The sequence below is a fragment of the Sesamum indicum genome, linkage group LG7, assembly GCF_000512975.1.
Source record: "Sesamum indicum cultivar Zhongzhi No. 13 linkage group LG7, S_indicum_v1.0, whole genome shotgun sequence".
Taxonomy (NCBI): domain Eukaryota; kingdom Viridiplantae; phylum Streptophyta; class Magnoliopsida; order Lamiales; family Pedaliaceae; genus Sesamum; species Sesamum indicum.
Genome location: NC_026151.1, coordinates 2,460,288 through 2,487,343, shown reverse-complemented (window position 1 = coordinate 2,487,343; position 27,056 = coordinate 2,460,288). Strand labels below are relative to the sequence as shown.

Below are 27,056 nucleotides of genomic sequence, written 5' to 3'. Positions count from 1 at the left end.
TAGCACAATCAAACTCCTCTCGACCTTATCATCTACATTTATATTATACTCATAATTAACAATTTAATTGGTCCATTTGGTTCTAGCATCATTAGTTTCGCCTCCATCAAGGATTGGGTGGGTCAGATTGCGAGCTCGATCAAATATTTTATTTCATCATCATTCCATAGTAGTAATTTGATGTTAGAGGTGACAATTTTATTGCATAAAGTGCAAATAAAGAGAGAAAGAGGGACATTTATTTTTTAAAAAAATACATATTAAAAAAGTAAAAGAATTATGAGATACGCATTTCACTTTATATCGGTATGAATCATGATCAGGAAATGGATAATGTATATCTCTGCAATATGCTAACAACTTCAATAAAATATAGAGGCTTAGAGGGAGTACTGTAGCCACCACCATACTTGAAAACGTATTTTGTCAAATCACATAAAATTGCAGGCAATGATTTGTTCAATTCATTTTGGAAATTTTTTTGGGCTTGCTTGGTTTTATTTTTTGTTTAGGTATATTACAACGGGTTTTTTTTTAAATTTATTATAATTAAAAAAAATTATAATAAACTGTTACGAGAGAGTTTTTGTTAGATGATTTTTAATTTTACGGGGACATTTATAAGTTTTTCAACAATAAGGGGTATTTGTAATTATAATAAATTTTAGGAAAACTCGTTGTGATTTATTCTTTTTGTTTTGTTTTCTTATTTTTTTTAACTTTTGCCTTTTCTTTTAGCTTTTACATGAAAAAATGAGATATTTTTGAATTAATTAATGTAAGTGTATGGTATGAAGAAATAGAGCTGAGAAAATTTTTATTTATTAATTAATTTGTTTGAGCTAGAAGTACATAAAAAAGGATGAAAATTGAGATTTGAATGTTGCAAAATATAGGTAGACCATGGAGAAATGCACTTTTCTTCCTCTAATGTGATAGTGGTAGGATGACACTTGTGCTCCATTTTGATTTTAATTTTTGTAATTATGAATAATAATTAACAAAAAAAAAATAGCATATTATGGTCCATTTATGTCAAAAAGTATCAATTACACCTGAAAAAGACATATACTTGACACAAGATAATTTCATTGTCTGGATAAAAATTGATCGATTTTTTTTAATAATAATATTGAAGTCGAAATAGACAAAAAAATCCCTCCAAAACCAATTAAATACTTGGTCAAGAACAACATATCATCATGTAGATTCTTTCAAAGTCAAAATTTTTATGATTTTTTTAACTTTGTAATTCATATATTACATATATTAGTTGTAAACACATTTAATATACATATAAAAAGTCTCCTACAATAACTTTTCAAATACTTCTCATTATATAATCTATAGAACCATAATTTTATTTAAAAAATATCCATACATCTACTTGTACAAAATGTACATACATATGAAAGTTCCTAAATAATATATCATCACTATAAATACTACAAAAAGAAAAATTAATAATTTTGCCCTATGTCATAAATGGTTATGGCATAAAAAATATAATAGATCAAAATCATCTACCACGATCATAAATTATTTTATATTTTTTGTTATGGTCAAAATTTGCTATAACTTTTTGGTGCAATTAATATTTTGATTTCAATTGAAGAAGTGATGATTAGTAGTCATTGCACAGCTACAAATTAATTAATATTAATTATATTTTTTTACTTTTAATCTTGATAAGTAATCATAATAAAAGAATATCTTCTAGTGATATTAAATTCTAGAGTTAATTACATTTAGACCCATCTAAAAATATAAAAATATATTTTTCTCCCAAAAAAAAATTACAGTTACACCCCTTTCGGAAATTCACTATTTAAACCTGAACATCTTTTGTTAGAGTTTAGATGAAAAATGATGATGTTAGTAAAAAAATACACAAAATTTCAATTTTACTCATCATGTAACATTCTCATGTAATCATTATGTACTTATAAGGAGAAAAATGTAGTGTGTTAACCTCAGTGCATATATATATATATTATATTTATCCATTTATAAATACAAAAATATACATGAAAATATTAAGTGAGAGGCAAAATGAAAAATTAATGTAATTTATTTTGTTAGTATTATTATTTTTTATCCAAATCCTCCTGGAAGACTGTCAAATTGTAAAGGAAGATTTTTTTGAAGATTGTGTAAGTACAATTTCAAACCGTTTTTTCAAAAAAAAGTATATAATTTTATATTTTAAAAAAAAATTGAAGTGTAATTAACCCCAAATTCTATTCTAAATTCTTTGTGTGGAAATTGGCCAAACCAAGAACCACATAAACTATAATCTTGACCCCGACATAAATTCCCCACACAGTAAAAATAAAAAACATAAGTCATCATTCCTTGACAAACAAAAATTCTATACAAATTGTAGAAACTACGAAATCCCTCTTGGATCTTCCAAACACCCCACCAAGATTACAACCATCCATCAATTCCACCCACAGAGACAGATAACATCACACACACAGACACAAAAAAACACACACTGTACAGTGTTATTACAGCCCACAGACACACACACAGAGTGTTCCATTCATTAAAACCCTGCCCTAAAAACCCTCCTCAAATTTTGCATACTTGGCCAAATGTATCATGTATGTGTCTACTCACTCACTCTTGTGCGCAACAACTAAGCAACAGTGATGAAATCACTCACTTTCTTTCTCTGATCAAGTCGCATCACAGCCATTCAATTCATTATGCTCGTCACACCAAATCACAACCCTATAGTTACACATTCTAGAGACTTCTTCCACCATTAATGAAGGGATTCATTCATGTTCACCACCCTCCCTTTGTTCTTGCCAAGAATGTAAGATTAGAAAATCAAGCGGTCACGAAATCGCGGGTCCAATGATCTCACCGCAGTACGTTTCTTTTCCTTTTTCCCATAAAAAGACGAGTGCCCATAAAAAAATCTATACATCAGTTTCTTCATTTTTTCCTTGAGATTCAAGAAAGGCGTCAGCTTTCCATAACTGGAAAAACAATTTCTGTTTGGCTTTGTCTATACTGCTTATAACTTAAAATAAGCTCTCTCTCTTTCTCTCTGTACAAAGAAAATTAATAATTTGCTCATTTTCAATATCAGATCAGTAAATTGTATTAAACTTTCTCTATATATATAGCCATCTAATTTCATTTCCCACACACAATAAATTATAAACCAAACACCTGAAGTAAATAGCCTCCCTTCAATACTCTGATAAACGTTTCCAGCACCCAAACAGACCCTAAACACCCCCAACCCCAGTATATAAACCCACTCATTTCCCCCTGACCCTTCCCACCGTGAGCCATGGTGTACATTACACTCCAACCCGCTTGAAATTCACACTTGTCTCAAGCTTTCTTGAATACCCATACCATACTCAGACAAAAAACCATGCTGGTGTCGGTGTTTCTCGCCCTGTTTCTGCCGTGCGCCGGCATGAGCGCAGTGTTCGTGGTGTACATCTGTCTGCTGTGCTACTCGGCGAGTAGGAGCGACGAGAGCCAGGAGTTTCGGGCGCCGGTGAAGCCCAACCAGGGGAAGGGCCTGTCGTCCTCTGATCTCGAGAAACTCCCCAAGGTTACCGGCAAAGATTTGGTGTTGGGCACGGACTGTGCGGTGTGTTTAGACGAAATTGAGAGCGAGCAAGCGGCGAGGATGGTTCCCGGGTGCAATCACGGCTTCCATCTCGAATGCGCGGATGCGTGGCTGTCCAAGAACTCCATCTGCCCTGTTTGCCGGGCCAAGATTGGGCCCGAGCTCTTTGATCCACCTCAATCAACCAGTCCTTGTTGAAATGTAGAAATGAAGCTCTCACAATGTTATGGGTATTCAATTTTTGTATGTAAATTTTAGTTTTTTTTTTTTTTTTTCTTTTGTTCTTATTTTCTGAATTTGTAGACTCAGAGGAGAACAGAATTCATATTCATCTTATTGTTATTATTTATATATATAATAAGTTTTTTGGGCCCTTTTATTTCTTTTTCTTTTCTTGTTTTTCATTCTTCATAAATATCTAAGTCTGATCATTATGTTAATTACAATTTTAAATCAAAATTTCAAATATTAAATACTGGTAATTCTTGAAGTAAATTACTATTAAAGCAGAGTAGCAGACATTTATATTTGGATCCACACATTTAAAATCATGCATTTCAATTCAGGATTTGTTTGGCTAAATTTAAATTTAAACAATTAAAAATTCTTGAAATTATATTTTGTTAAACATCCATGAATTTTTTAATTTCTTTTCCTATAAAGTTATTTGAAGTATTATTTCGAAATTGTGTCTGTAATTTCTAATCTTATTGTTGGATAAATTACTTCATTTACGGACAAGGAGGTAAATACCATTTTTTTAAAAAAAAATTAATAATTTTCTCATATATATCATATCTTAAGAATAAAAATATATTAAATTTGAGAAAGAAAATAAAAGTTGAAGATGAATATTTTTAGTAAGTTAATAGGGAAAATAGGTGGAAATATAATTAAACAAGAAATGCGTGTGTATGAGTTGTACATACTTTAATTGCTACATAATTGTTATTTTTGAGTGGGGGGGAATATAACTTTAATGATTATTTGGAGTAATAGGCAACAATTTTTGAAAGGGAAGTCGTGTATAAGGGAGTAGCGTTTTAGTCAAGTAATTGCAGCTGCCTCCCCTCCCAACTCCAATAATTTTGTTTCGGGGTTTAGAGGAAATAAGTAAAATTTTCCGCTTTTATAAAGTTGATTGGAATTTTCGCAATCATGTCATGCCACTTCAACTTCCTCTCAAATTTGAAAATTAGCTGCCTTGTTTATTACTCACAAAAATTGGAAATTTTTAATCACAATCATTTCTGTTTTTTTAGAAGCTATTATTATAATATTACTTCAATATTTGATCATAAAATTCGAACCTATAACCTTAAATTTGATTGTGGTCCTTAGCTGAACAATCTTGATTTATAATATATTCAGATGTGCAAATATTTAATTCATCTCTTTTTATGTGATTTTATTTTTTAATTAATATAGTATTTATCATTTTCATTATTAGATTAATTTTACTTTAGAAATTGCATGCACTTATATTAAAAATAATTAATTGAATCCAACAGTAGCATTCGGCAAAACTGCATACTGTAAGGGGTTGAATTAAAATAACATAAAATAAAATCAGAGGAAAGATCCATATGCTGGGAATATTCCCTTGTATCTATACTATTAATTAACTGGGACCAACATACATCAACTACAATATAAATTATTTGTTTCTGTCTAACAAATATATTTATTTATTAATTAAAATTTATCTAATTTGCTGATATACTAGTAAAAGATATTAAATGATTTATTCATTACTCACTTATTGTTGGCTATACAAATATTTTTTGACCCCTTAATAATTAAATGACGAGATGTACACCCCTTACATTCAGTGTTGTGTGAAAATGTACGAAGATAGTTTGATAGAAAAAGAATATTTAAATTGAGTAGTATGTGTACATATATACGTATATTGTAGTAAAAAAGTATAGAGGGGGGGAGGTATTAATGGAGGGAAGGGTGAGTGGGGCGGAGGACGAGTGGGAATGCATAGAATGGTGTGAGAGGTGGTGGGGATGGGAGTTGGAATTTGCTGCTTGGTTCACTGTTTCCAAGTGCTGCATGCAGACGCAGACGCAGACGCAGTGAAGTGATTAAAGCGGGGAGCATCGTTCGTTCCTTAGAAGACAACTGTTCGGTGAGAGCTTCTTCTGATTCCATATGTTGTTGGAAGTATATATAAGAAGCTCAAGCTGGCCTCCACATCTCTCTCCCCTTTTTTGTTCTTTACTTACCAAAAATGTACAAATTCTGTTTCATATTTCAATTGTATTATTGTAAGAAATAATTGGTGTGGTATATATCATTTTACTATTAATAAAATGATGTCCTATTTGTATCCAATATTTGAGTATAATACTTAATAATTACACTATATATTAATATATCGTTTATTAAATTTATCATATTCATAAGACATTATTTTGAACAATTAAGATTTGTATCCAAAATTACTGTACGTATGAATTATGTGACACGAAAAGTGAAATTATCTTAAATTTAATTGTAGACTAATTATATGATATATACCAAAATAAAATTCTTACCCAGTTTAAATTTTATTGAACCAAAATTAATTATTTTTTTTTAAATTGTATAAGAATCACACAATAAATATATTATACTTGTCATATAATTAATTTAGTTTCGATAAAATCAAAATTTTCCATAAAAGCTAGGCTGAATTTGATTTGAGCTCCGGGCGCATAGAAAGACGCAAATATCATGCAATGGAAAATCTTGTATAATTACATACAAGAACGAGTTCAACTTTTTAAAAATATTAAATATTAAATATTTCTTTTTATAATAATTTAAACTTTTAATGTTATGATTATTGAGATTTGGATTTGGAGAATCAAATATTCTGGAACCATATCTTTATTATTATTGATTGTAATTGTTTCTTTTTTTCTTGTTTATTCTTACTGCCCGCATCTGTATATATATACTCATTGTGTGTATGTAAAATTCTTAAACTTCTTCAATGATTCTTTTAATATGACATCAGAATTAGGACAATTAAAAGTGTATTTGAATCTCATTGTCTAACAATCTATACGATGATTAATGATACCCGCCGCATCAATTTTAATTTTTTGTAAAAGTAAAAAATGTATTTCATGATAAAATAATTAATTTATTCAACTTTTCAAATTTTACGTTAATTGATAAATTATTATTAAAATATTAATTATATACAAGTAGAAACTACATACCTGGCGGGTAGTAATTAATAATAAAACTCAGGCCAAAAAGCCCATGGGCATCCTATTTGATTCTTAGGTAGTATTCTTACAAATAATGTTCTTTTGTTCATACGAGGAATTTAGCATAGAGAAGTAAATTGGGTTGAGTTTGTGATCGGGTTCGGGCCCCGATCGATGGACTTAATATAGAGAAGTGCAGGCTCCGAAGCATGGGCTTCTGCTTCTCAACGGACCAAAAGCTAATGAAGCTGACCATGTAGTAATAATTGTGTTTATTCTCTCCCAAAAACAAGAATTGCCACTCGCATCATCAACTCAGATGATTTTAAGACATCATATCCATACAAGTACATCGCAATTAAATTATAATAATTCACATAAATCAATACAAATATACACACATTCGACATAATTTAAATTTATTCATAGAATTCAATCTTAACCAGTAGGCTAAGACATCATTTACATAAGTTCATCATAGCAATGAAGTCTTAGCTTGGACTAGTACTGATTTAGAACATTGCACGACTAAAGATAACAAAATTGTAATTTTTGTAATCAATTAAGTTGGCCCATATTTTGAAAATTTCACCTGATTTAAGTTCGGAATGAAAGTTCATTAATTAAGGCTGTCTACACATTTGGTCCGTTCTCAAGCCATGAAATCCTACAAGTAAAAAGAAGTCCCTGTGAAAAAAATAAAATACAATTTACTTATTCGTGACACTGAAAATGATGCAATATACCAAATTGCATTATTTTTTAAATTACAAGAGGGTAATTTAACCTTTATTTTTTCACAGGGTTCTTTTTAGGGTAAATTATATTCGATCCAAATTTATATTATAGCTATGTGATATCAAATAAACAAAAATTAATTTCAGGATAAAATTAGTAGATTGATGATGCGTGCACAATATAACAAGTCTGACAATAGAAGGTCGAAAATAATTATAGTTTGATCCACTCAAGTTAGTACGAGGAATTTGAGGTTTGCGTACAAGTCTTGGGCGTTTTATATTTTCTACAATTTCATGACATTTGTTCCCTTAAGCTAATAATTGACATGTTATAATCTCAACTACTTTGATGTGTACGTTAACTTAGAGTTTCGAGTAGAAATAAAATAATTTCTTTATTTAACTTTAACAAATTGACAAGTTCAAATGTGTGTATCAATTTATACACGTCTCTCCATCGCTCCCACCACTTTGGACTATTTTCCTCCATGTTTGGATCTTGAATTCTCCCAAATTCAAAATTATGTATTTTTCATGATTTGATTTGACTTTATTTTAAAATATTTGAATTTTTGCAGATGCATGTCATCATGTAAAAGAATCAGGTCCAGACAAATGAATAAATATTTGGACTTTTATTCGGGTTAAAAATTAGTGTTTGAGTTTGACTTAATTAGTGAGTACAAATCAAACTCGAAGCAGACCTTATTAGAAATTTTATTAATTTAATTAAAAATTTTTTTTTGAATAATTGAATGTGACTGGACTTCATTTTCTATGTTCAACGCAATCAACTCAAAAGGATTTGTATGAATTTATCACAAATAGAATACTAGATAATTTAATTTGTTTTTTCAACCATTATTATTATGAATGATTTCGGACATACAAGTACTTTTTCTTTGTCTTTTGTATTTTGGACTAGGTTTTGTTGCCTTAACCAAGTCCGAAACGGCACCGTATTGGACACGCGAAAGCTACCAGAAGGAGGGTCCAAAAGACAGTATAATACGTGGGCCGTATGATGGTGGGCCGGACTATCACCTTATTTAATTCTATTTCCAGGATTCACTGCGACAGATGGCGCTACTACCACTTGTCCCAATCGCTCACTCGTTTCGATGTTACCAATAAAATGCATCTTCTCCAACTCTCTAAATATGATCATGAAATATTGAAATTTCATAATAAAAACAAGGGATAATTACGTTTACATAAATTATTATTGTATTTTGAAATAGTACAAAAATCACTCATAGCTGTTTTAGCCAACCTTTAAAATAATTTTTCTAAAATAGAAATGCCCGTAGGGTGTTTCTATAATTATCAAAAGATAGAAAATGTGCTAAAGTAATATTTATAAAGATGAGACGTATGATCCCGTATTTTTTTTTATTATTTATACTAATTTTTAATTATTTATTAACTTTTTTTTATTGAATTCCTATATAAAATTACAACTTAATAATTAAAATATTCAATTAACATATAAATTAAATTAGTCAAGATTATCAATTCAAATTTAAAAATTATCACACTTGTATAAATTATTTGAAACTATTAAAATTAGTTATTTTCTATTTTTATTTATAACTAAGTTTTACTAAATTAAAATTTTAAAATAATTTATGCATTTTATATAAATCTAATTAAAATTAATAAAATAAATTTATTTATTTATTAAAAAGATATTTTAATAAAACGGGGTTAGGGTGGGACGGTGTGGTTGGGGAAGAAGGATATTTTTTTCCAAATAAATAATTTAAAATATCCTATTAATAAATAAATTATTTATTCTATTAATTCTAATATAATTTATATAAAATACATAATTTTTTTTAATTTTAATTTTAGTAAAGTTTAGTTATAAATAAAATTAGATAATAAATAATCTTTTTTAATAATTTTAGGAGATAATTTATATATTAATTAAATAATTTAATTATTCAAAAAAAACAAAGTTAATATAATAATTTGCATTTAATTAAAAATAGTATAAATAACAAAAAAATATATATATGTGGTGACATTACTCATCTTCATAAATATTACTTGACATCCCTTCTATCTTTGGATAATTATAAAAATACCCCTAAGGCCATTTCTATCATTGAAAAATTATTTTAATAATTAACGTAGTCAACAAGGGTGTTTTTGGATTTTAAAGGCTGTCGAGGGTAATTTCTATGAATTTTTAAAAGGCAAGATAGTATGTTTAAAAGACAATAGATGAGGGATTGTAAATATAATTATCCTAAAAAAAATTATGAGTTTGAGTTTTTATTGTATTAGTGAATTGTAATAGTAATTATTGATTTAATTTAATATATTAATTACTTATATATATTTGATATTGATAGTGCATGTCATAGTGCTTATTCAATCTTGTGTGGATTGTTGATATGGTTTTAGAGATCCTATTTGAAATGTCATCCGGACTATTTGTCGACGATTCATGATATGGGCTTGATTGTGTTTGGACCTTTATTTTGATTGGTGAATCTCAGGCCCCTGGACTTTAATGAAAACCTACGAGTTCTTTTTTTTTTTTTTATAATTTTTATTTTTCACCTGATGTGCAATTATATCGTAGGTAGAATTTCTATTTTATCATTTCACTAAAATCACAATTACATTACATATAAAAAGAAAATGCAGTCTTGATTCCAAATCCCAATAAAGTTTGAATTTCCTTCATAAGAAAAAAGCAAAAAAGAAAAAAGAAATACTAAAAGTAGGCTTGTTGGCAATACTACAATTATGTAATGTTTGAGGCAACAGCTTTTTGTGTTAGAAAATGTGAAAGGCAAATTAAAGTGTAGGAATGGTAAGAAGAAGAAGGGGACAGGTGTCCCCCCTTGAGTTGTTATCCGCTATACCAACCCCTAACATATAAAATATATAATAATAATATTATTATTTCTGTTTTTAATTAAGGGATGAGTGGACCTTCCCATGCCTACCATTTTTATACGTATTTTAGCCTTTCTTTTTCTGCTACCCCTCACATCATTCGCCTTCTACGTGGCGCATTCCCACTACATTTCGCCCCATTAAAATCTTCTTGTCCTACCTCTTAAGGCCTTGTTTGGAATTCTCTTCTCACTTAAACCATGTCCAGTGTTTAAAAACTACGTTGAGAAGGAAAAAATACTTAAGGTCTTAAGAAAATTCTTATCAAAATTAGATACGATTAATTACTTTACTTGAACATTATACGTTCGCAGGACAAGTATGTAATACTTGCTAAACAATTAGTTCAAATTTTATCAAACTCGATTTATGTTCTGAAGCATTAAAATAACATATTTAAGACATGAAGGATGAATATTTATAATTTTTTCTAGTGGTATAATTTTATGTTAACTGTAAATTTGAGTACATACTTGAATTTGATTCGTGGGAGGGCCAGATAAAAAGGGTGATTCCAAACTTATCCGGAATTTGAACTAGAGTTGAAGGGTAGCAGGTTTTGGGCGCGATGTTTAGGAGGATAACCCCACATTATAGACAAAAACACAAACGAGATGGCCAAACAGCCCCTAAGAAGAATACTGGTAGTCAACTGAGAGCCAAATTATGTGTGATGGGCACAGGGCTTGAGAGTGGGAAGGTACGGATGCTACGTGTTACTTGTCGAATATTGCCAGATTTCTATAGGAATGCATGAGAAGTAGGCTACACAGATAGTACTACTGCCTTTGTAGTTGGAACACTGTCCTTTGGCCGGCAGAGAGAGAGAGAGAGATGAGGCAAGAAGCAGCAGTAGTAAAAAGAAATGAAGTGAAGAGCAATGGAGTTGATGATGCATATGATTTGAGCAAGTATGGGTTCGGTGAATGTGAGATGGATTCTGGTTCTGGGGCGTCCAGATTGTTCTCTCTTTTGGCCTCTAAAGATCGTGACTTTCTCCTCTCTCCCTCTGGTTCTCAGGTAACTATTTTCATCTTCTTTTTGCTACTAAGTTTAGCTGAAAACTTCACAAAAGATTCAACTCTCTCTCTCTCTCTCTCTAGTGAGTGTGTGTGTGTGTGTGTGTGTGTGCAGTCTTCTCAAGTTTAATTTTTGTATGGTTAATTAGTTAAATTGAAGATTCGAAAGAAACAGGAATATCTGTATGTGGGTTGTTGCTGGATTCAATTTTGAGTGATTCTAGAAGCGTTTTCTTCTTTGAATCTCAAAAATCCTGCTGCAGAAACAATCTGGTAGAAGTTAACAGGTGACCGAACGAGCCCTTCCCTTTGGTGGGTGGGATGGGGATAACCCTGAAAATCCACTGGTCGACTTGATTAAGGAGACACCATACTGAAAGAAAACAAACCTGTGTTGTTCAGCGTTTTAAGCATGTGAATGAGTTCTTGCACTGTACTGCCTTCGCACCAACACCTGCTGGTTTCTCTTGATTATTCTTTGTAATTGCTCATGTTTGTCTAATTAAGTTTAACCAGGCTCAGTCTTTATTCTTCTGTCTTCTTTCTCGGTGGGGTGGTGGTGATGGAGGAGCTAATTAGTTACAGATCCGAGTTTTCTATTGCAAATCCTATTGCATCTTTTATTACAGTTAATATACGCACCGCACGTGTCAAAATTATTTTTCTGAAACCAGATATCTAATTTAACTTGTACACGTTACGTGCACGATCATAGATGTTTCAGAAGATCCAAAAGGATTTGCAGATCCGTAAATCGAGTCCGAGTTGCGACTGACTTAGATGCTTGTTCATGCTTTCTCCGTCGGTTTACTAACTTAATCAGGTAATTAGTCATCTGATTGTAAAGCTGGATATGTGTCCCAAGTTTCATGGAAGCCGAGATGAAAGACAGTGAAGAAACTCCATAATTCAAATAAGTCGACTGCAGGCCGGTTAATATTTTCCTGAATTTGATTATTGCACTATTTCAGATGGAAAACTTGGAAAAGACGAAAATTAGATTATGCTTTGTGCTGTTTGCATTTAGCTTTTTTGGTTGGTTTTTGTTTAGTTTTTATCCAACTTTAGTTGGTCTTCTACCATACTATATGGAGTCGTCATGGTTTCAAGTTCCCGTATTTGAGGCAGGTGAAAATCGCTGATCTTGAAGGTAAAATTGTTGGCATTTACTTCTCTGCTAACTGGTATCAGCCTTGCCATAAGTTCACCCCCGTACTGGCCAATGCTTACGAGCAGCTCAAGAATTCTGACCCCGGCTTTGAGATAGTCTTCGTGTCGTCGGACGAGGATGTCAATGCCTTTGATGACTACCGTAGTTCGATGCCGTGGCTTGCTGTTCCGTTTTCTGATTTGGAGTTGAAAAGAGCCTTGAGTCGGAGGTTTGATGTTGAAGGCATACCTTGCTTGATTATTCTGCAACCAAATAATTGTAAAGGAGATTCAATAGTTATAGATGGAGTGGATCTCATATATCGCTATGGGGTACAAGCTTATCCGTTTACAAAAGAGAGGGTCGAGGAGTTGCTCGAGAAGGAGAAGGACAAGCACGAAAATCAGACTCTCCGCGATTTGCTGACAAACCACGAAAGAGATTTTCTCATCAGTCACAAAATACCAAAACAGGTATTTGACTTGTAATGTTTTTGCCCAAAAGTTAACTGTATATGTTTACGACTGATGATCAGAAGACATTAAGAATATTGTTTACGTATTGTCTGTTTCAGGTGTCGGTGGCTTCATTAATCGGGAAGACAATTGGACTTTATTTCTCAGCTAAATGGTGCTTTCCAGGAGTAAAATTTACACCCAAATTAGCCTCCATCTACCAAAAGATCAACCAAGAATCGAGCCTCAACAGCCATCATCAGGACTTCGAAATAGTGTTTGTGTCGAGCGACCACGACCAAACATCTTTTCTGTCATACTTCCAGACCATGCCATGGCTGGCACTACCTTATGGTGATCCAAACATCAAAGCTCTCACTAAACATTTCGACATACGAGGAATCCCCAGCTTGGTTATTTTAGGCCCTGATGGAAAAACAGTGACCAAACAAGGAAGAAACCTGTTGAACCTGTACCAAGAAAATGCGTATCCATTTACAGAGGCCAGAGTAGAATTTCTGGAGAGACAAGCCGATGAAGCGGCCAAGAATCTTCCCAAATCCGAGTTCCATTCTGGGCACGGTCACAGGCTAACATTGGTGTCCCAAGGAAATGGAGGAGGCCCCTTCATATGTTGCGACTGTGACGAGCAAGGGTCAGGTTGGGCTTATCAGTGCATCGAGTGTGGCTATGAGGTGCATCCCAAGTGTGTGAGAGTCGTCGACAACGGCCCTTGACTTAGAGAGGGAAATACTTGGGGAATTCTACATCTCAAACAGAGATTTTTCTTGTATAATATGGCAGAATTGTGTGTCTTTTCTTGATGGTGCCGCTCTAATGTCATGTGGGGATCAGTGTTAACTTTGTCTCACTTGTGTATTAACATCGATGTTTTTCACCCCCGTGTTATGTGTTACTGCCAAGGAAAGGAAGTTATGGATTGAATCTTTTGTTGTAAATTTTATTTATTTTGTATTGCATTTACTATATACATATCATGCGAATAAAATAATATTATTTACTTATTTAAAGAAAGATTTTATACACGAGACGAGACGTGTATATATACTTGTCTGTAATAGAAAATTCAATCCACTCTAGATGTATTTAGACGAAGAATGTTTTTGTTGTCTAAGAACTAAGTGTTGCTTCTTTTCTAACCAATGCAACCAGATTTAAATGGTTCTACAAATGAATTTAAAATGTGTAATAATGATTTTAAAAAATGATTAAAATGAGACAGAAATTTTGGAGTTCATCACAGATTCGCAATATAGATAGTTGAAAATAAATTTAGTGAACTTAAAAATTTCAATTTCCAATGATTGATTAAAACAAACACAATTGATATCAATGGTTAATACTATTGATGGGGCTCTTTAGTACAAGTACTGAAAAAGACATTTACACCCAACCCCCTACAATCGACCGACCCGACAACCCAACATTGTACCCATTGATGGCTTGCCTATCTAAGGGTTTTGGAGCTGATACATGGCTCAATACGACTCAGATGAATGATTTTTATAAATAGGGGGTTATCTCTATTTGTAAGAATTCGTATTTATTATACGAAGATCGAGTTATACAACTTCAATTATCTTATTAATTATTCTAATTTTGGGAGTGACCCCAAAATTTAATTTTCTTACAATTTAACCCACTTATTTATCTAAATCGAGAATACGAAAGAGATAACATACCCAATACAAATATATTTTGACGAAACATGACCTCAATTCAAATCAGATATCAATAAAAATTCCCATGGTATATAAGGCGCAAATATTACATAATATAGTCCAAGGGTTAGATGCACAACTTATTGAGGTATTTGTTATATATAAGGTATAGTAGAGGGAGCGGAATGTAATAACCACAGATTTATGATTTCTTCAACCACTTAGAAGCTCCTAATTCAAAGGGTTGTTATGTGGATTGGAGTTTTTATTTTAAATTTTATTATATATTTATTCTATTTAATATATATATATATATATATATATATGCTACTTCTATAAAATGTTAAGTTGTGAAGATTGATTTGAAGAAGAAAAGGACAACCTGATTAAACTTAGAAATCCCAAGTTGAGTTGGAGAAGGATAACCCGATTCAAAGTTGAGTTGGAGAAGGATAACCCGATTCAACTTAGAAATCCCAAGTTGAGTTGGAAAAAGGATAAGTCATGGCTATATATATACTACTCTTATTAGCATTGTTTTGTAGAGTAGAGTAGAGTAGAGTAGAGAGAAAAACATATAGGTTCTCTGTATAATCGATAGAAAGAGTTGAGACGAGAGTGAGTGTTGTCTTCACGTGTGGTGAAGACTTACATACTAGTGTGTGTGCATTGTACTCCTCAATTTTCCTCCTCTTTGAGTGTTTTCTCCTGGCTTGGTATCGCCCCCAGACGTAGGATTTATATCGAAACTGGGTTAACAAATTCGTGTGTCTTTTATCGCCTTCATATTCCAGCCTGTTGTCCATCTTAACCCGATCCATTTCCTAACAACTGGTATCAAGAGCCTGGTTCAAGGAGTTAAGATGGAGGGAAAGTTTCCAGTCGAATGGTTCAATGGTTCCGACTTTGGGTTTTGGCGTATGCAGATGGAGGCCTACCTGTACGGGAAGGACCTATACGAACCACTTGCAGAGAAGTCCGAGAAGACGAGTGATGAAGAATGGAAGGTGCTCGATCGAAAGGCGATGAACGCTATAATCCTGTCGCTCTCTCGGAATGTCGCCTATCATGTGAAGGGAGCGAAGAGCACGAAGGAAGTCCTACAGACTCTTGCCGATATGTACGAGAAACCCTCAGCAATGAACAAGGTCATGCTGATGAAGAAACTATTCAGGTTGCAGATGGAGGAGAGGAAGTCGGTGGCCGATCACTTCAATGACTTCAACCAACTCACGACACAGCTGGCATCTGTGGATATCGTGTTTGACGATGAGGTAAAAGCGTTAATTTTGCTCTCATCTTTACCTGACAGTTGGGATGTGGTTGTAACTTCGGTAAGCACTTCGTCTGTGAAGGAGAAGATGAAGTTCGACAACATCAGGAACATAATGTTGAACGAGGAAACCCGTAGAAAGCAAACGGGTGGATCATCTGGCTCTGCACTACATACAGAGTCCAGAGGGAGACCTGACACACGGGGTAAATACCGTGGAAGGTCAAGGTCCAGGGGGAAGAACAAGGGCAAGAAGGAGATGGTGTGCTGGAACTGCGAGAAGCCCGGACACATGAAAAGCGAATGTCGGGCGCCAAAGAAGGAAAAGGAGGGCCGAACAGCGAATGCCGCGACGGAGGAGATCACGGATGCACTCTTGTTGAGTGTGAGCAGTTCTTCCGATGATTGGGTTGTGGATTCAGGGGCCTCATTCCACTCATGCAGCAACAAAGACATCATGGAGCCATACACCTCAGGTGATTTTGGCTTAGTTTATCTTGCAGATAACAAACCCCTCAAGATTGTAGGAAAGGGAGATGTGCGGATCAAATCAACGAATGGGTCATGCTGGACCCTACATGATGTGAGACACATACCAGGACTGAAGAGAAACTTGATCTCAGTTGGACAGCTGGGTAGTGATGGATTCCACACGACGTTTGGAGACGCGAAGTGGAAGATCAGTCGGGGAGCAATGACTTTGGCGCGAGGATTAAAGTCGGGAACGCTCTACATGGCTGGAGGATCCAGTTCAAACATCCCCTTTGCAGGAACTGTATCGCAGGCTAACCTGTGGCACAATCGCTTGGGCCACATGAGCGAGAATGGAATGAACGTGCTGAAGTCGAAAGGACGGTTGCCCGAGTTAAAATCGGTAGAGGTGGGTCATTATGAACATTGCGTGTTCAGAAAGAAGAAGCGGGTGAGCTTCTTGACCACAGGAAGAACTCCGAGAAAAGAAAAGTTGGAGCTTGTTCACACCGATTTGTGGGGGCCAGCACCAGTGTCATCTCTTAGTGGATCAACGTACTACATGACATTCGTCGATGACTCCACTAGAAAGATATGGGTGCATTTCTTAAAAAGAAAATCTGATGCCTTTGATACATTCAGGAGATGGAGGGCACTAGTGGAAAATGAGACAGGTCTACAAGTGAAATGTCTCAGATCGGATAACGGTGGCGAGTACAGCAGTGAAGGTATCAAGAATTACTGCGCCGACCATGGAATCCGAATGCAGAAAACAATCCCGGGGACACCTCAGCAAAATGGCGTTGCTGAGAGGATGAACAGAACACTGAATGACAGTGCGAGATGCATGCGATTGAAGAGCGGACTACCAAAGATGTTTTGGGCAGATGCAGTCAACACGGCTGCTTGCTGGATCAATCGAGGGCCTTCTGTCCCGTTGAACAACAGGATACCAGAAGAGGTATGGAGTGGTAAGAAAGTGGATCTTTCTTTCTTACGTACGTTTGGTTGTTCAGCCTATATTTTGAACGATGATCGGACTAAGCTGGATGCTAAGTCGATTAAATGTACATTCATTGGGTATGGGACTGACGAATTTGGGTATAGATTCTGGGATGATCAAAACCGGAAAATAATTCGTCGCAGGAATGTTATATTCAATGAGGATGTAATGTACAACGACAGGAAGGTAAGCCTGGACGATGACAAGAAGGAAAGGGAATTTGTTGATCTCGACATTTCAAATTCCGGGATCATGAGACCAGCAGATACGGATTCAGTGGGAGTTCAGACGGACGAAATCGAACATACAGAGATAGAGCCAAAACCAGTATCGGAGGAACCGATTACTGAAAGCAGCACACCCTTGGCACTGGGTCGAGAACCGAGGCTGAGACCTTGGCACTGGGTCGAGAACCGAGGCTGAGAAGGGCCCCAGATAGGTACTCCCCCTCTCTTTATTACTTGTTTTTGTCTGATTGTGGAGAACCCGAATGTTACGCAGAGGCAGTCATGAAAATCACAAGGGACAAAGGTATTGGTAAATTATGGTTATCTCAATCTGATTATATTGAGAAGGTATTATGCAGATTCAAGATGGAAAATGCAAAACCGGTTGGAACGCCATTGGGAAATCAGTTCAAACTATCCAACAGTAATTCGCCCCAGACTGACTCCGAACGTGCAAAGATGAGAGTCACACCGTATGTCTCAGCAATTGGGAGCCTGGTGTATGCTATGATCTGTACTCGACCGGATATAGCACATGCAGTGGGAGTAGTTAGCCGTTTTATGAGCAATCCAGGAGTGATGCACTGGGAAGCTGTGAAATGGATTCTTAGGTACCTAAGGGGTACTAAGGACCGAGCATTGGTGTTTGGTAAGGGCAAGCTTACCTTGTTTGGGTTTGTTGACGCTGATTTTGCAGAGAGTGACTATGACAAAAGGAGGAGCACTACAGGGTACGTGTTCACATATGGCGGTACAGCCGTATCCTGGGTCTCAAAGTTGCAGAAGGTTGTCACACTGTCCACGACGGAAGCTGAGTACGTGGCAGTTACTGAGGCGGCTAAGGAGCTCATTTGGCTGCAACACTTCTTGGGTGAATTAGGGAAACCTCAGGCAGATGTGATTCTTCATAGCGATAGCCAGAGTGCGATCCATCTGGCAAAGAATCCCGCGTTCCATTCGGGGACAAAGCACATCGAGATCAAGTACCATTTCATCCGACAACTTATGGAGAAGAAGGCACTGCAGCTGGAGAAGATCCAAGGAGAAAAGAATCCTGCGGACATGCTGACCAAGGCGGTTGCGATGGAGAAGTTGAAGCTGCGTACGGCTTCGACTGGCCTTGATGACTAGAGTGGACAAACCCGGCAGTACCAAAAAAGAAGTGGAGAAAAGCTAATCAATCTTCAAGTGGGAGATTGTTAAGTTATGAAGATTGATTTGAAGAAGAAAAGGATAACCTGATTCAACTTAGAAATCCCAAGTTGAGTTGGAGAAGGATAACCCGATTCAAAGTTGAGTTGGAGAAGGATAACCCGATTCAACTTAGAAATCCCAAGTTGAGTTGGAAAAAGGATAAGTCATGGCTATATATATACTACTTTTATTAGCATTGTTTTGTAGAGTAGAGTAGAGTAGAGTAAAGAGAAAAACATATAGGTTCTCTGTATAATCGTGAGAAAGAGTTGAGACGAGAGTGAGTGTTGTCTTCACGTGTGGTGAAGACTTACATACTAGTGTGTGTGCGTTGTACTCCTCAATTTTCCTCCTCTTTGAATGTTTTCTCCTGACTTGGTATCGCCCCCAGACATAGGATTTATATCCAAACTGGGTTAATAAATTCGTGTGTCTTTTATCGCCTTCATATTCCAGCCTGTTGTCCATCTTAACCCGATTCATTTCCTAACATAAAATAGTTTCTTAACTAAAATTAATAATATAATCTTTCAATACTTTAATATTTTCAATAGAAAATTCAATCCATTTGCATTGAGATCTTGGCTTACATCTTGTTCGGATTAAATGTAATTAAAAATTACAAAACATATTTACTACTTTAAAAGGATGAATGACTAAAATGTCAAAATACAAAAAACACAGAATCAAAAATTTGCTTCCATGCTGGTAGAAATTGATTGATGGAAATAAAAATCCTAAATTAAAATAAAAAAAAGGCACATGCATGCCCTTTTTCGGCATCATTTGCAAAGCTCATATGAAAGACCAAAATTAAAAAGTTATAGAAATTATTTATTATCCTAAAAGATAAAAGACTAAAACGATAAAATGCAAAAAATAGAAGACAAATATTACATTTTAGCCGAGCTTGTTATGATACTTCGGGCTTAACAAGTGTTGTCTACTTGTTGGCATGATCGGTCTCACTGGGCGAGGTCATTAATTTGGCCCGGGGCTTCGATTCTGGAGCAAAAATTATGAGCATCGGGCAAGTCAGGTTTGAAATATATGAACAAGTAAATGTCTTAAAATTGACATGAAAGGTTGAAAATGGAAGACGATCGCCACATCCGTAGGACTTAAACTCACTCAGATTTGGTTTCTCAATGAACAACCGTCAGATTTACTTAAATACAAGTAAGAATTATACGCTATGTTTATTTTCATTTTTAAGTTATCTTCGGGACGAGTCAAAACATACCCAATGTTTGCCATCATTCAAAAACACCTTATCTAGGTGTTTTAAACTGTTTTAGCATAAATACATACATATACATAAATATATATAAAAAGACATGATTTGACTATGAATTGACAATGAATAGTAATTTTTGTCTCTCAAAATACAACATTAAACATACAATACTTATTTTAAATTATCTTAAAAAACAAATCCAAACATATATATTATCTCTAACACACACTTATTTATCTTTACTTTTCTCTGTCTATTTCCACAAAACACAACAAAACACTTCGAAAACGAATCCAAACATTATGATAGATTGTATGTCGGTTCATAAGTTGTCCAAACATTATTAGCACTAATTTGCACCTTTTATTAGCACTGAAATACAATTTGCGAATCCGTTCATACGCTGTCCCAACATTATTTGATGGAAATAAAAAGGGTCCAAACATGATCATGTGAAAAATATTGAGTTATGTACAACGCTCGGTCGAGTCTTTTCTCACATAATAATTGATGAGATATTGCACATGTTATTCGTCCGTCCTCAGTTGTTCAGAGAAATCGACCGTTCCTTTTTTCATCATAGCCGCGAATTCTTCGTAATTGATCCTCCCGTCCTACGGACCAAAAATGATCGATTCATCACATTTCATGTCCAGATATGGTACTCAAAACAATTCGAAAACATCCCTAATTAATTATCTTACTTTGTCAGTGTCGACATCATCAAGAACCTCATCGATTGTCGCCTCGTCCCCCATCCCATATTGTTGCATGGCATGTCTCAGCTCATCTCTTGTAATATATCTGACGAGCGAAAACGTTAATTTACAAGTCTTTCCAGGACTAAGCGTTCAAAATGAGAATCGAAGAAATATATGTACCCGCTATTATCCTTGTCAAAATACTGAAAAGCCTTGTACAGATTCTCTTCTTTCTCCAGTCTATGCCGATGCATGGTCGCAGTAATAAACTCAATGTAGTCTATGGTCCCGTTCTTGTCAACATCGGCCTGGATAAGGAAAGAACAGTACCGTTCAGGCAATAAATTTAAAATTTGCACCAATGCAAGATGAGAGAGTGCAGAAATTCTTACAGCTTCCATCAGTTGTTTTATTTCAGCTTCACTAAGCTTGGATCCCAGCTTAGACAACCCTGTCCTGAGTTCTTCATATGTAATAGTACCACTTCCATCAGTATCCATATTGTTGAACATTTGTCTTAGTCCCTTGATTTCTTCTTCAGACAGGTTTTCAGCAATAACCTTTCAAGTATTAATCCATATTACTCCTATCGTTGCGTCTTACCCTCGACAGAAAATTCAATAATCAACGATAATTTCGGTACCTTGAGTGCGAGCTTTTTCAGCTTGTTCATCGCCCTGAATTGCTTCATCCTGATTAGAACAGCACTGTCAATCGGTCTGTCTGATGCTTCGCCGTCTTTCTTCAGCCAAGGATGCTCTGGTAATAAACAGACAAATCAAAATACACCAATGACGGGAGTGATTTTATCATATATATGTTAACTTGAGAGTAAAAAAATCATTTACATAGCTACAAATATTTTGATCTACTGACCAAGAGCTTCCGCAGCAGTAATTCTTTTTCTTGGATCCATGGTCAACATTTTAGTGATGAGATCCTTTGCTCCAGCTGATATAGAAGGCCAGGGAGAGGTCTGAAGGTCTACATGACCCTTCAAGATTTCCTCATATATACCTTTCTCTGTCTCTGAAATACAAACGATTCTTACATCATCAGTAAACTTCTCTACCATCAAGAGTTACTAATCTGGTAACCTGTAGTTTATGACAAGAACGTCGTATAAGAATGTGCTATTCCCGAAGAGGTTTCTGTTGTTTTATGACCCTTTCAGGCAGCATACGTAAAAGAGCCACTACGAAAATATAAATTCTAACTTGTCGAAATAACGGCTAATAGTCGTTGTACACCAGTACTTGTTGTACCGAGCTTATCAAGTTAATAAGTGTTTACTTAACTTACCAGCCCAGAAGGGTGGAAATCCACTTAAAAGTATGTACAAAATGACTCCAGCGCTCCAGACATCAATCTCCTTGCCGTACTTTCTTCCCAGAACTTCAGGCGCCACATAATAAGCACTCCCGACAACATCTCTATAGACTTTTCCTGGAAAATATTTGTCCAAAGGGAATTGCAGCACAACTCAAAATCTTATGCAACTTTGCTAGAAATGTAATTGATTGAATAACATTAAGAATTGATATCATATTAGCTTTCTCCAAAATCAAAACATTCCCAAATATTTCCAGAAGAGTATATCGATTTCACATATGGGATTATCCAAATATTGTTAAACATTATGTTGGGGTTTTATTCACACAGAATGAAATGTGGCGATTCTTTTTTTTCTTAACAATCAAAGTTAAAATCAAATTTTGTTGAACTGATTCAGTTACATAACAAGTAGAATTTATTTGTTGTATGATTGACAACTCTTTTTGAACTGTTCAAATTTGATCAAACAAATGTTAATTTAGAATTTTCCATAAGAACTATGAGCCCTTTCAATTACTCTTCTTTTTTCATAACCACAACAATGAGAAATTGTAAACCCATATTTCTTATACTTTAAGGCCCCGTTTACAATGGGGAATTGGGTCCTAGTCGCCCATACTTCACCAGATAGGGGTCTGGGTTTATTTATTGTGTGGGTTGTTGAGTTAGTCAACTCATATAATAAATTCAACTATACCCAACTCATAATAAGAAGATCTCAATATCACAAAAAAAAAAAAAAAAACAAATAAAACAAGCACATTCCAGCTTGGTCTGGTCCTCAATTAAGTCAGTCCATGGGTTGGCTCTAAATTTAAAAATGGACCCAATTGGACCTAAGACCGTCCTAAAACCAACCATGAACAGTAGTAGACCGATATTCTTGGATCGAACTTTTTTAGACTGATTTTTATAGATTTTGAACCGACCCAATCTACTGTGCACTTTGATCAATTGCCCCCATCCCCACTCGTTCGCCGTCTTCCTTCCACCTACCCATTGTCTTCTCCTATCCTTTTTGGGGCTTTTATTTCACTTTGAGGAAAAAAATGATCTTATAAATTTAAGGACATATATGTTATTTAGCATTTAAAATAGGTTATCATGTAAAGCAGATACTAGAATTAGTTTTGTTCAACCAAAAGAATATAACAAAGTATACTATCTATAATTAATCTATTTTTTTTTATAGTACATCTAATTCAAACTTATTTTATTATTCATTTATTTCTATAATAAAAGTAAACTGGGGCAAACTAGTTTTACTCTTACTTGATATTCATTATTGTATTTTTTATTTCATTTAATATATATAATCATCATATATATATTATAATTAAATATTAATTAAAATAAGATTACAGCAGAATTATTGTATTTTTTTTATTTCATTTAATATATATAATCATACTCTATATATTATAATTAAAATAAAAAATCACATATAATTGCCCACCAGCTAAGGGTAGCCCCCAAAACCCCACACCACTCCCACTCCCTCCAAAAGTAAAAAAGAAACATGAGGTTGAGGTTGACCTGTCCTTGTCCAGTTGACCTGGTCTTCTTGACCTAATCCTAAAGTGACATCCACATATTTTACCTGCAAAACTCATTTTCAAGTTTCAACCTGGAGCCAACTGATTTTTTTATTTTAAATTCTGTTGTATTTTTATTTTAATAACATTTAATTATAATATATATTATGATTATATATATTAAATAAAATAAAAAATAAATCAAACATCACAAACATCTGTCGCCATCAATAAGAAAACTTTATCTTATGTATGTCCTAATTCATCAATCGTCCATGCAAGTGCTCTCTTTTTCTATCTTTCACAAAGAAAATATCCCACTAGTCATTCATGCTATTTTATTTAAATCAGATCTAATCAAATTCAATCAATTGCATAAATAATGTATATATTGTTATATAATTGATTATTTTTTTTAAATTATGCACTAATCACATAATAATTGTATTATATTTATTTTGTAATTGATTTAAATATAATTTGATCAGACTTAAGTTAGAATTTCTCAATATTATTTATTCTTCACTCTTTTTAACATCTTCTTGATTTAGAAAAGAATTGTTAGAGTTAGTCCATGTAAAATAAATAAACCAATCAATACTTTCCAAATCAAGATAGGTACTGAAATAAAAAAATTAAAGAAAAAGGACTAATTTATATATAAGTATGGGAAATGATGGATAGCATTTTTTATTACAGAAAACGAGTCTTTGTAAACTTCAAAGTCTCCATTTGTTCATTAATAGGAAATAATTAAGACAGGACAGGACAGTTTCACAATCCCATGTAGCCTCCCGCACTATCATATATTATAAACTTGCACAACACAAAAGTGCTCTCAGGAAACTGTTGCAATTAAACAATCATATCTTTCCAGCAACCAATACTTTACAAGCAAGCAATAATTTCATTTTAAATCGAATTATCACTCAATATATATACCCATCAAACTTTTTTTGAACACAAGAAAACAACATTTATCTAAATTAATAAGAAACATTACAGGAAAAAAAAAAAAAGAAGAATTTATTCCCTAAACTATTAATTACTACAACTTTAAAATCACGATAAATTAATATTATCGAACACATCAAATAAAATCTAGACAAAAACTTTAAATTTTTTTTGTTATAGTTAATCAATATTAATATTGACAATAATTTCACCCCATGTCCGAAATATTTATCATAATTTTTAATTGTAATTAATATTTTGATCATATTTGCAAAATTTGCTAATATGCGTTGCACAAATGCAGTTAATTAGTATTTGTTGCAAATTTTAATTCTTTATCATGATAATTAAGTGTAATGAAACCTGCATTTAAACTTTTCAAACTGACCTGACTCGATGAAAACTGAGAGCCCAAAATCAGTAGCCTTCAAGGGAGAATCCTCATCCCTATTCACCATCAAGAAATTCTCAGGCTTCAAGTCTCTATGCATCACTCCCATGAAATGACAAACATGAACCACATTCACAATCTGTCTCCCAAGTCTTGCAGCCTCCTTCTCAGAATAGCTCCCTCTCGCTGTAATCCGGTCGAAGAGCTCACCCCCGGAGCACAACTCCATAACCAAATACAGGTTTTTCTTGTCCTCATAAGCCCCTTTGAACTCAACGATGTTAGGCTGTCCGGTCAAGTGCTGCAGAATCATGATCTCCCTTCTTACATCTTCTATGTCCTTTTCAGTCACGAGCTTTCTTCTTGAAATGGACTTGCACGCGTATTTCAATCCGGTGGCTTTCTCTGTGCAGAGGTAGGTGATGCCGAACTGCCCTCTGCCCAGTTCTTTGTCAAGATCGTACAGTGTGGTTATGTCGATGCAAGGCTTACGGAGGACCGGCCCGATGTTGGGCGGCGACGGCGGCCGTGGTGCTGCGGTGGTTTGTCCTGGTGGTGGCAGTGCATGGTGGAGGGGAGGGGGTGGATTGTAGGGAGGAGAGGGGGAGTCTGATGGAGAGGATGATGATATGGGGATGTCCCTGGTTCTCTTGAATTTGGAGAAGCAAAATCCCATCTGGAAAAAAAAAATTATTTGTTTGAGTATGACTGTGTGTGTGTGTGTGTGAGAGAGAGAGAGAGAGTTGTTTCTTTTCTTTCTTTCCTTTTTTTTTTTTTTTATTTCTTGCTTTTTGGTTGGTGAGTAATGTGTGTGTTTGATGGAGGGAGAGTGGGAAAATGAGAGTTGTGAGATATGGGGGATATGAATATGAATACGATGTTGAACAACGGCGGTTCAATGTAAGAGAATAAAAATGGGGTGGGGTGCTACTTTTTAAGGTGCTTTGCTTTGGGGTTTGGTTGCTTGCCTTTGGTTGGTATTTTCTTCCGTGTTCTTCTTGCTTAGTTGCTTGGGATATATACCCTTCTCAAAAGAGCATAGACAAGGAAATACATTTTATAATTCTACTTCTTGCTTCAAACTTTGGTCTATGGAATTTTAATTAATTTATTACATTTGTCATGTTTAATATTAGATTGAGCCTTGAGTTCATCTCCTCTCTCCTCATGACTTCATTTCTACACTCAAATCTCAAAATTTGATATATACCCCGCAATCATCCTCCAATGCTTATATTAGTGAAATTTTTTTATTGAAGAAAAATAGATTGAATAGAATATCATACCTGACAAATTAGCTATTGGAGCTATTTATAATATAGTTGACATAGGGAGTAATTCGACACCAACAAAATAATGAAATTCTTGAAACATGGATCATTATGCAATCTTTTAAAATTTGGTGTAGTTACACGTAGAATTTATATAGTATGAAAGGTACATATAATAATGAAATTCTTGAAACATGGATCATGATGTTTGTTTTTGTCCAATAAATAAATTCCTTGTTAGTCAAAAATTCACAAATTTTGTTGATATTAATAAAAAATCATATTTATTGACTTACTCCAAACTTATTGATGGTCAAACAAATTTTTCTGACCAAACTACCCTTATAAGGGTGAAAATGCACCTCGTACATGCATTAGCCATTGTGAAGATGTAAGAGTAATTTGATTGGCAAAAAACTTTGTTTCACTTGCAATAAATTAATAATAATTAAGTCAATTATATGTAAATATATATGAATTTTTAATTCACTTATTTATTACTAGTATGAACAAATATGGTGAAATTTTGACAACATGAAAATTTATTTAATGGATGAAAATAAATACGAAAGATACTAAATGTAATTTTTTAAATTATAAAGGACTGGTGTGTAATTACGACAAAATTAAAGAGAAATGAGTGAAATTATCCAAATATTTAGGTAATTTTATGGTGATCAATAAATTTTGGT

At 34.1% G+C, this 27,056-nt stretch overlaps 3 protein-coding genes across 4 annotated transcripts; 2 read left to right on the top strand and 1 right to left on the bottom strand.

Moving 5' to 3' along the window:
* On the top strand, positions 3,401 to 3,802 carry LOC105166001 (E3 ubiquitin-protein ligase ATL23). Its single transcript, XM_011085174.1, has one exon. It carries the CDS (start codon positions 3,401 to 3,403, stop codon positions 3,800 to 3,802), a length of 402 nt encoding a protein of 133 aa, XP_011083476.1.
* On the top strand, positions 11,147 to 14,054 carry LOC105165973 (probable nucleoredoxin 2). Its single transcript, XM_011085138.2, has 3 exons — positions 11,147 to 11,486; positions 12,614 to 13,108; positions 13,210 to 14,054. Exons 1-3 carry the CDS (start codon positions 11,301 to 11,303, stop codon positions 13,825 to 13,827), a joined length of 1,299 nt encoding a protein of 432 aa, XP_011083440.1. The 5' UTR covers positions 11,147 to 11,300; the 3' UTR covers positions 13,828 to 14,054.
* LOC105165972 (calcium-dependent protein kinase 29) lies at positions 20,521 to 26,085 on the bottom strand. 2 transcript variants are annotated; one of them, XM_011085137.2, is made up of 8 exons: positions 25,091 to 25,769; positions 22,181 to 22,324; positions 21,755 to 21,907; positions 21,522 to 21,637; positions 21,271 to 21,438; positions 21,059 to 21,186; positions 20,882 to 20,981; positions 20,521 to 20,791 (listed from the first exon to the last, which is right to left on the bottom strand). In XM_011085137.2, exons 1-8 carry the CDS (start codon positions 25,767 to 25,769, stop codon positions 20,705 to 20,707), a joined length of 1,575 nt encoding a protein of 524 aa, XP_011083439.1. In that variant the 3' UTR covers positions 20,521 to 20,704. The 2 variants fall into 2 exon arrangements, with proteins under 2 accessions (XP_011083439.1, XP_020550899.1); XM_020695240.1 differs by having other exon boundaries at positions 21,059 to 21,438; positions 25,091 to 26,085.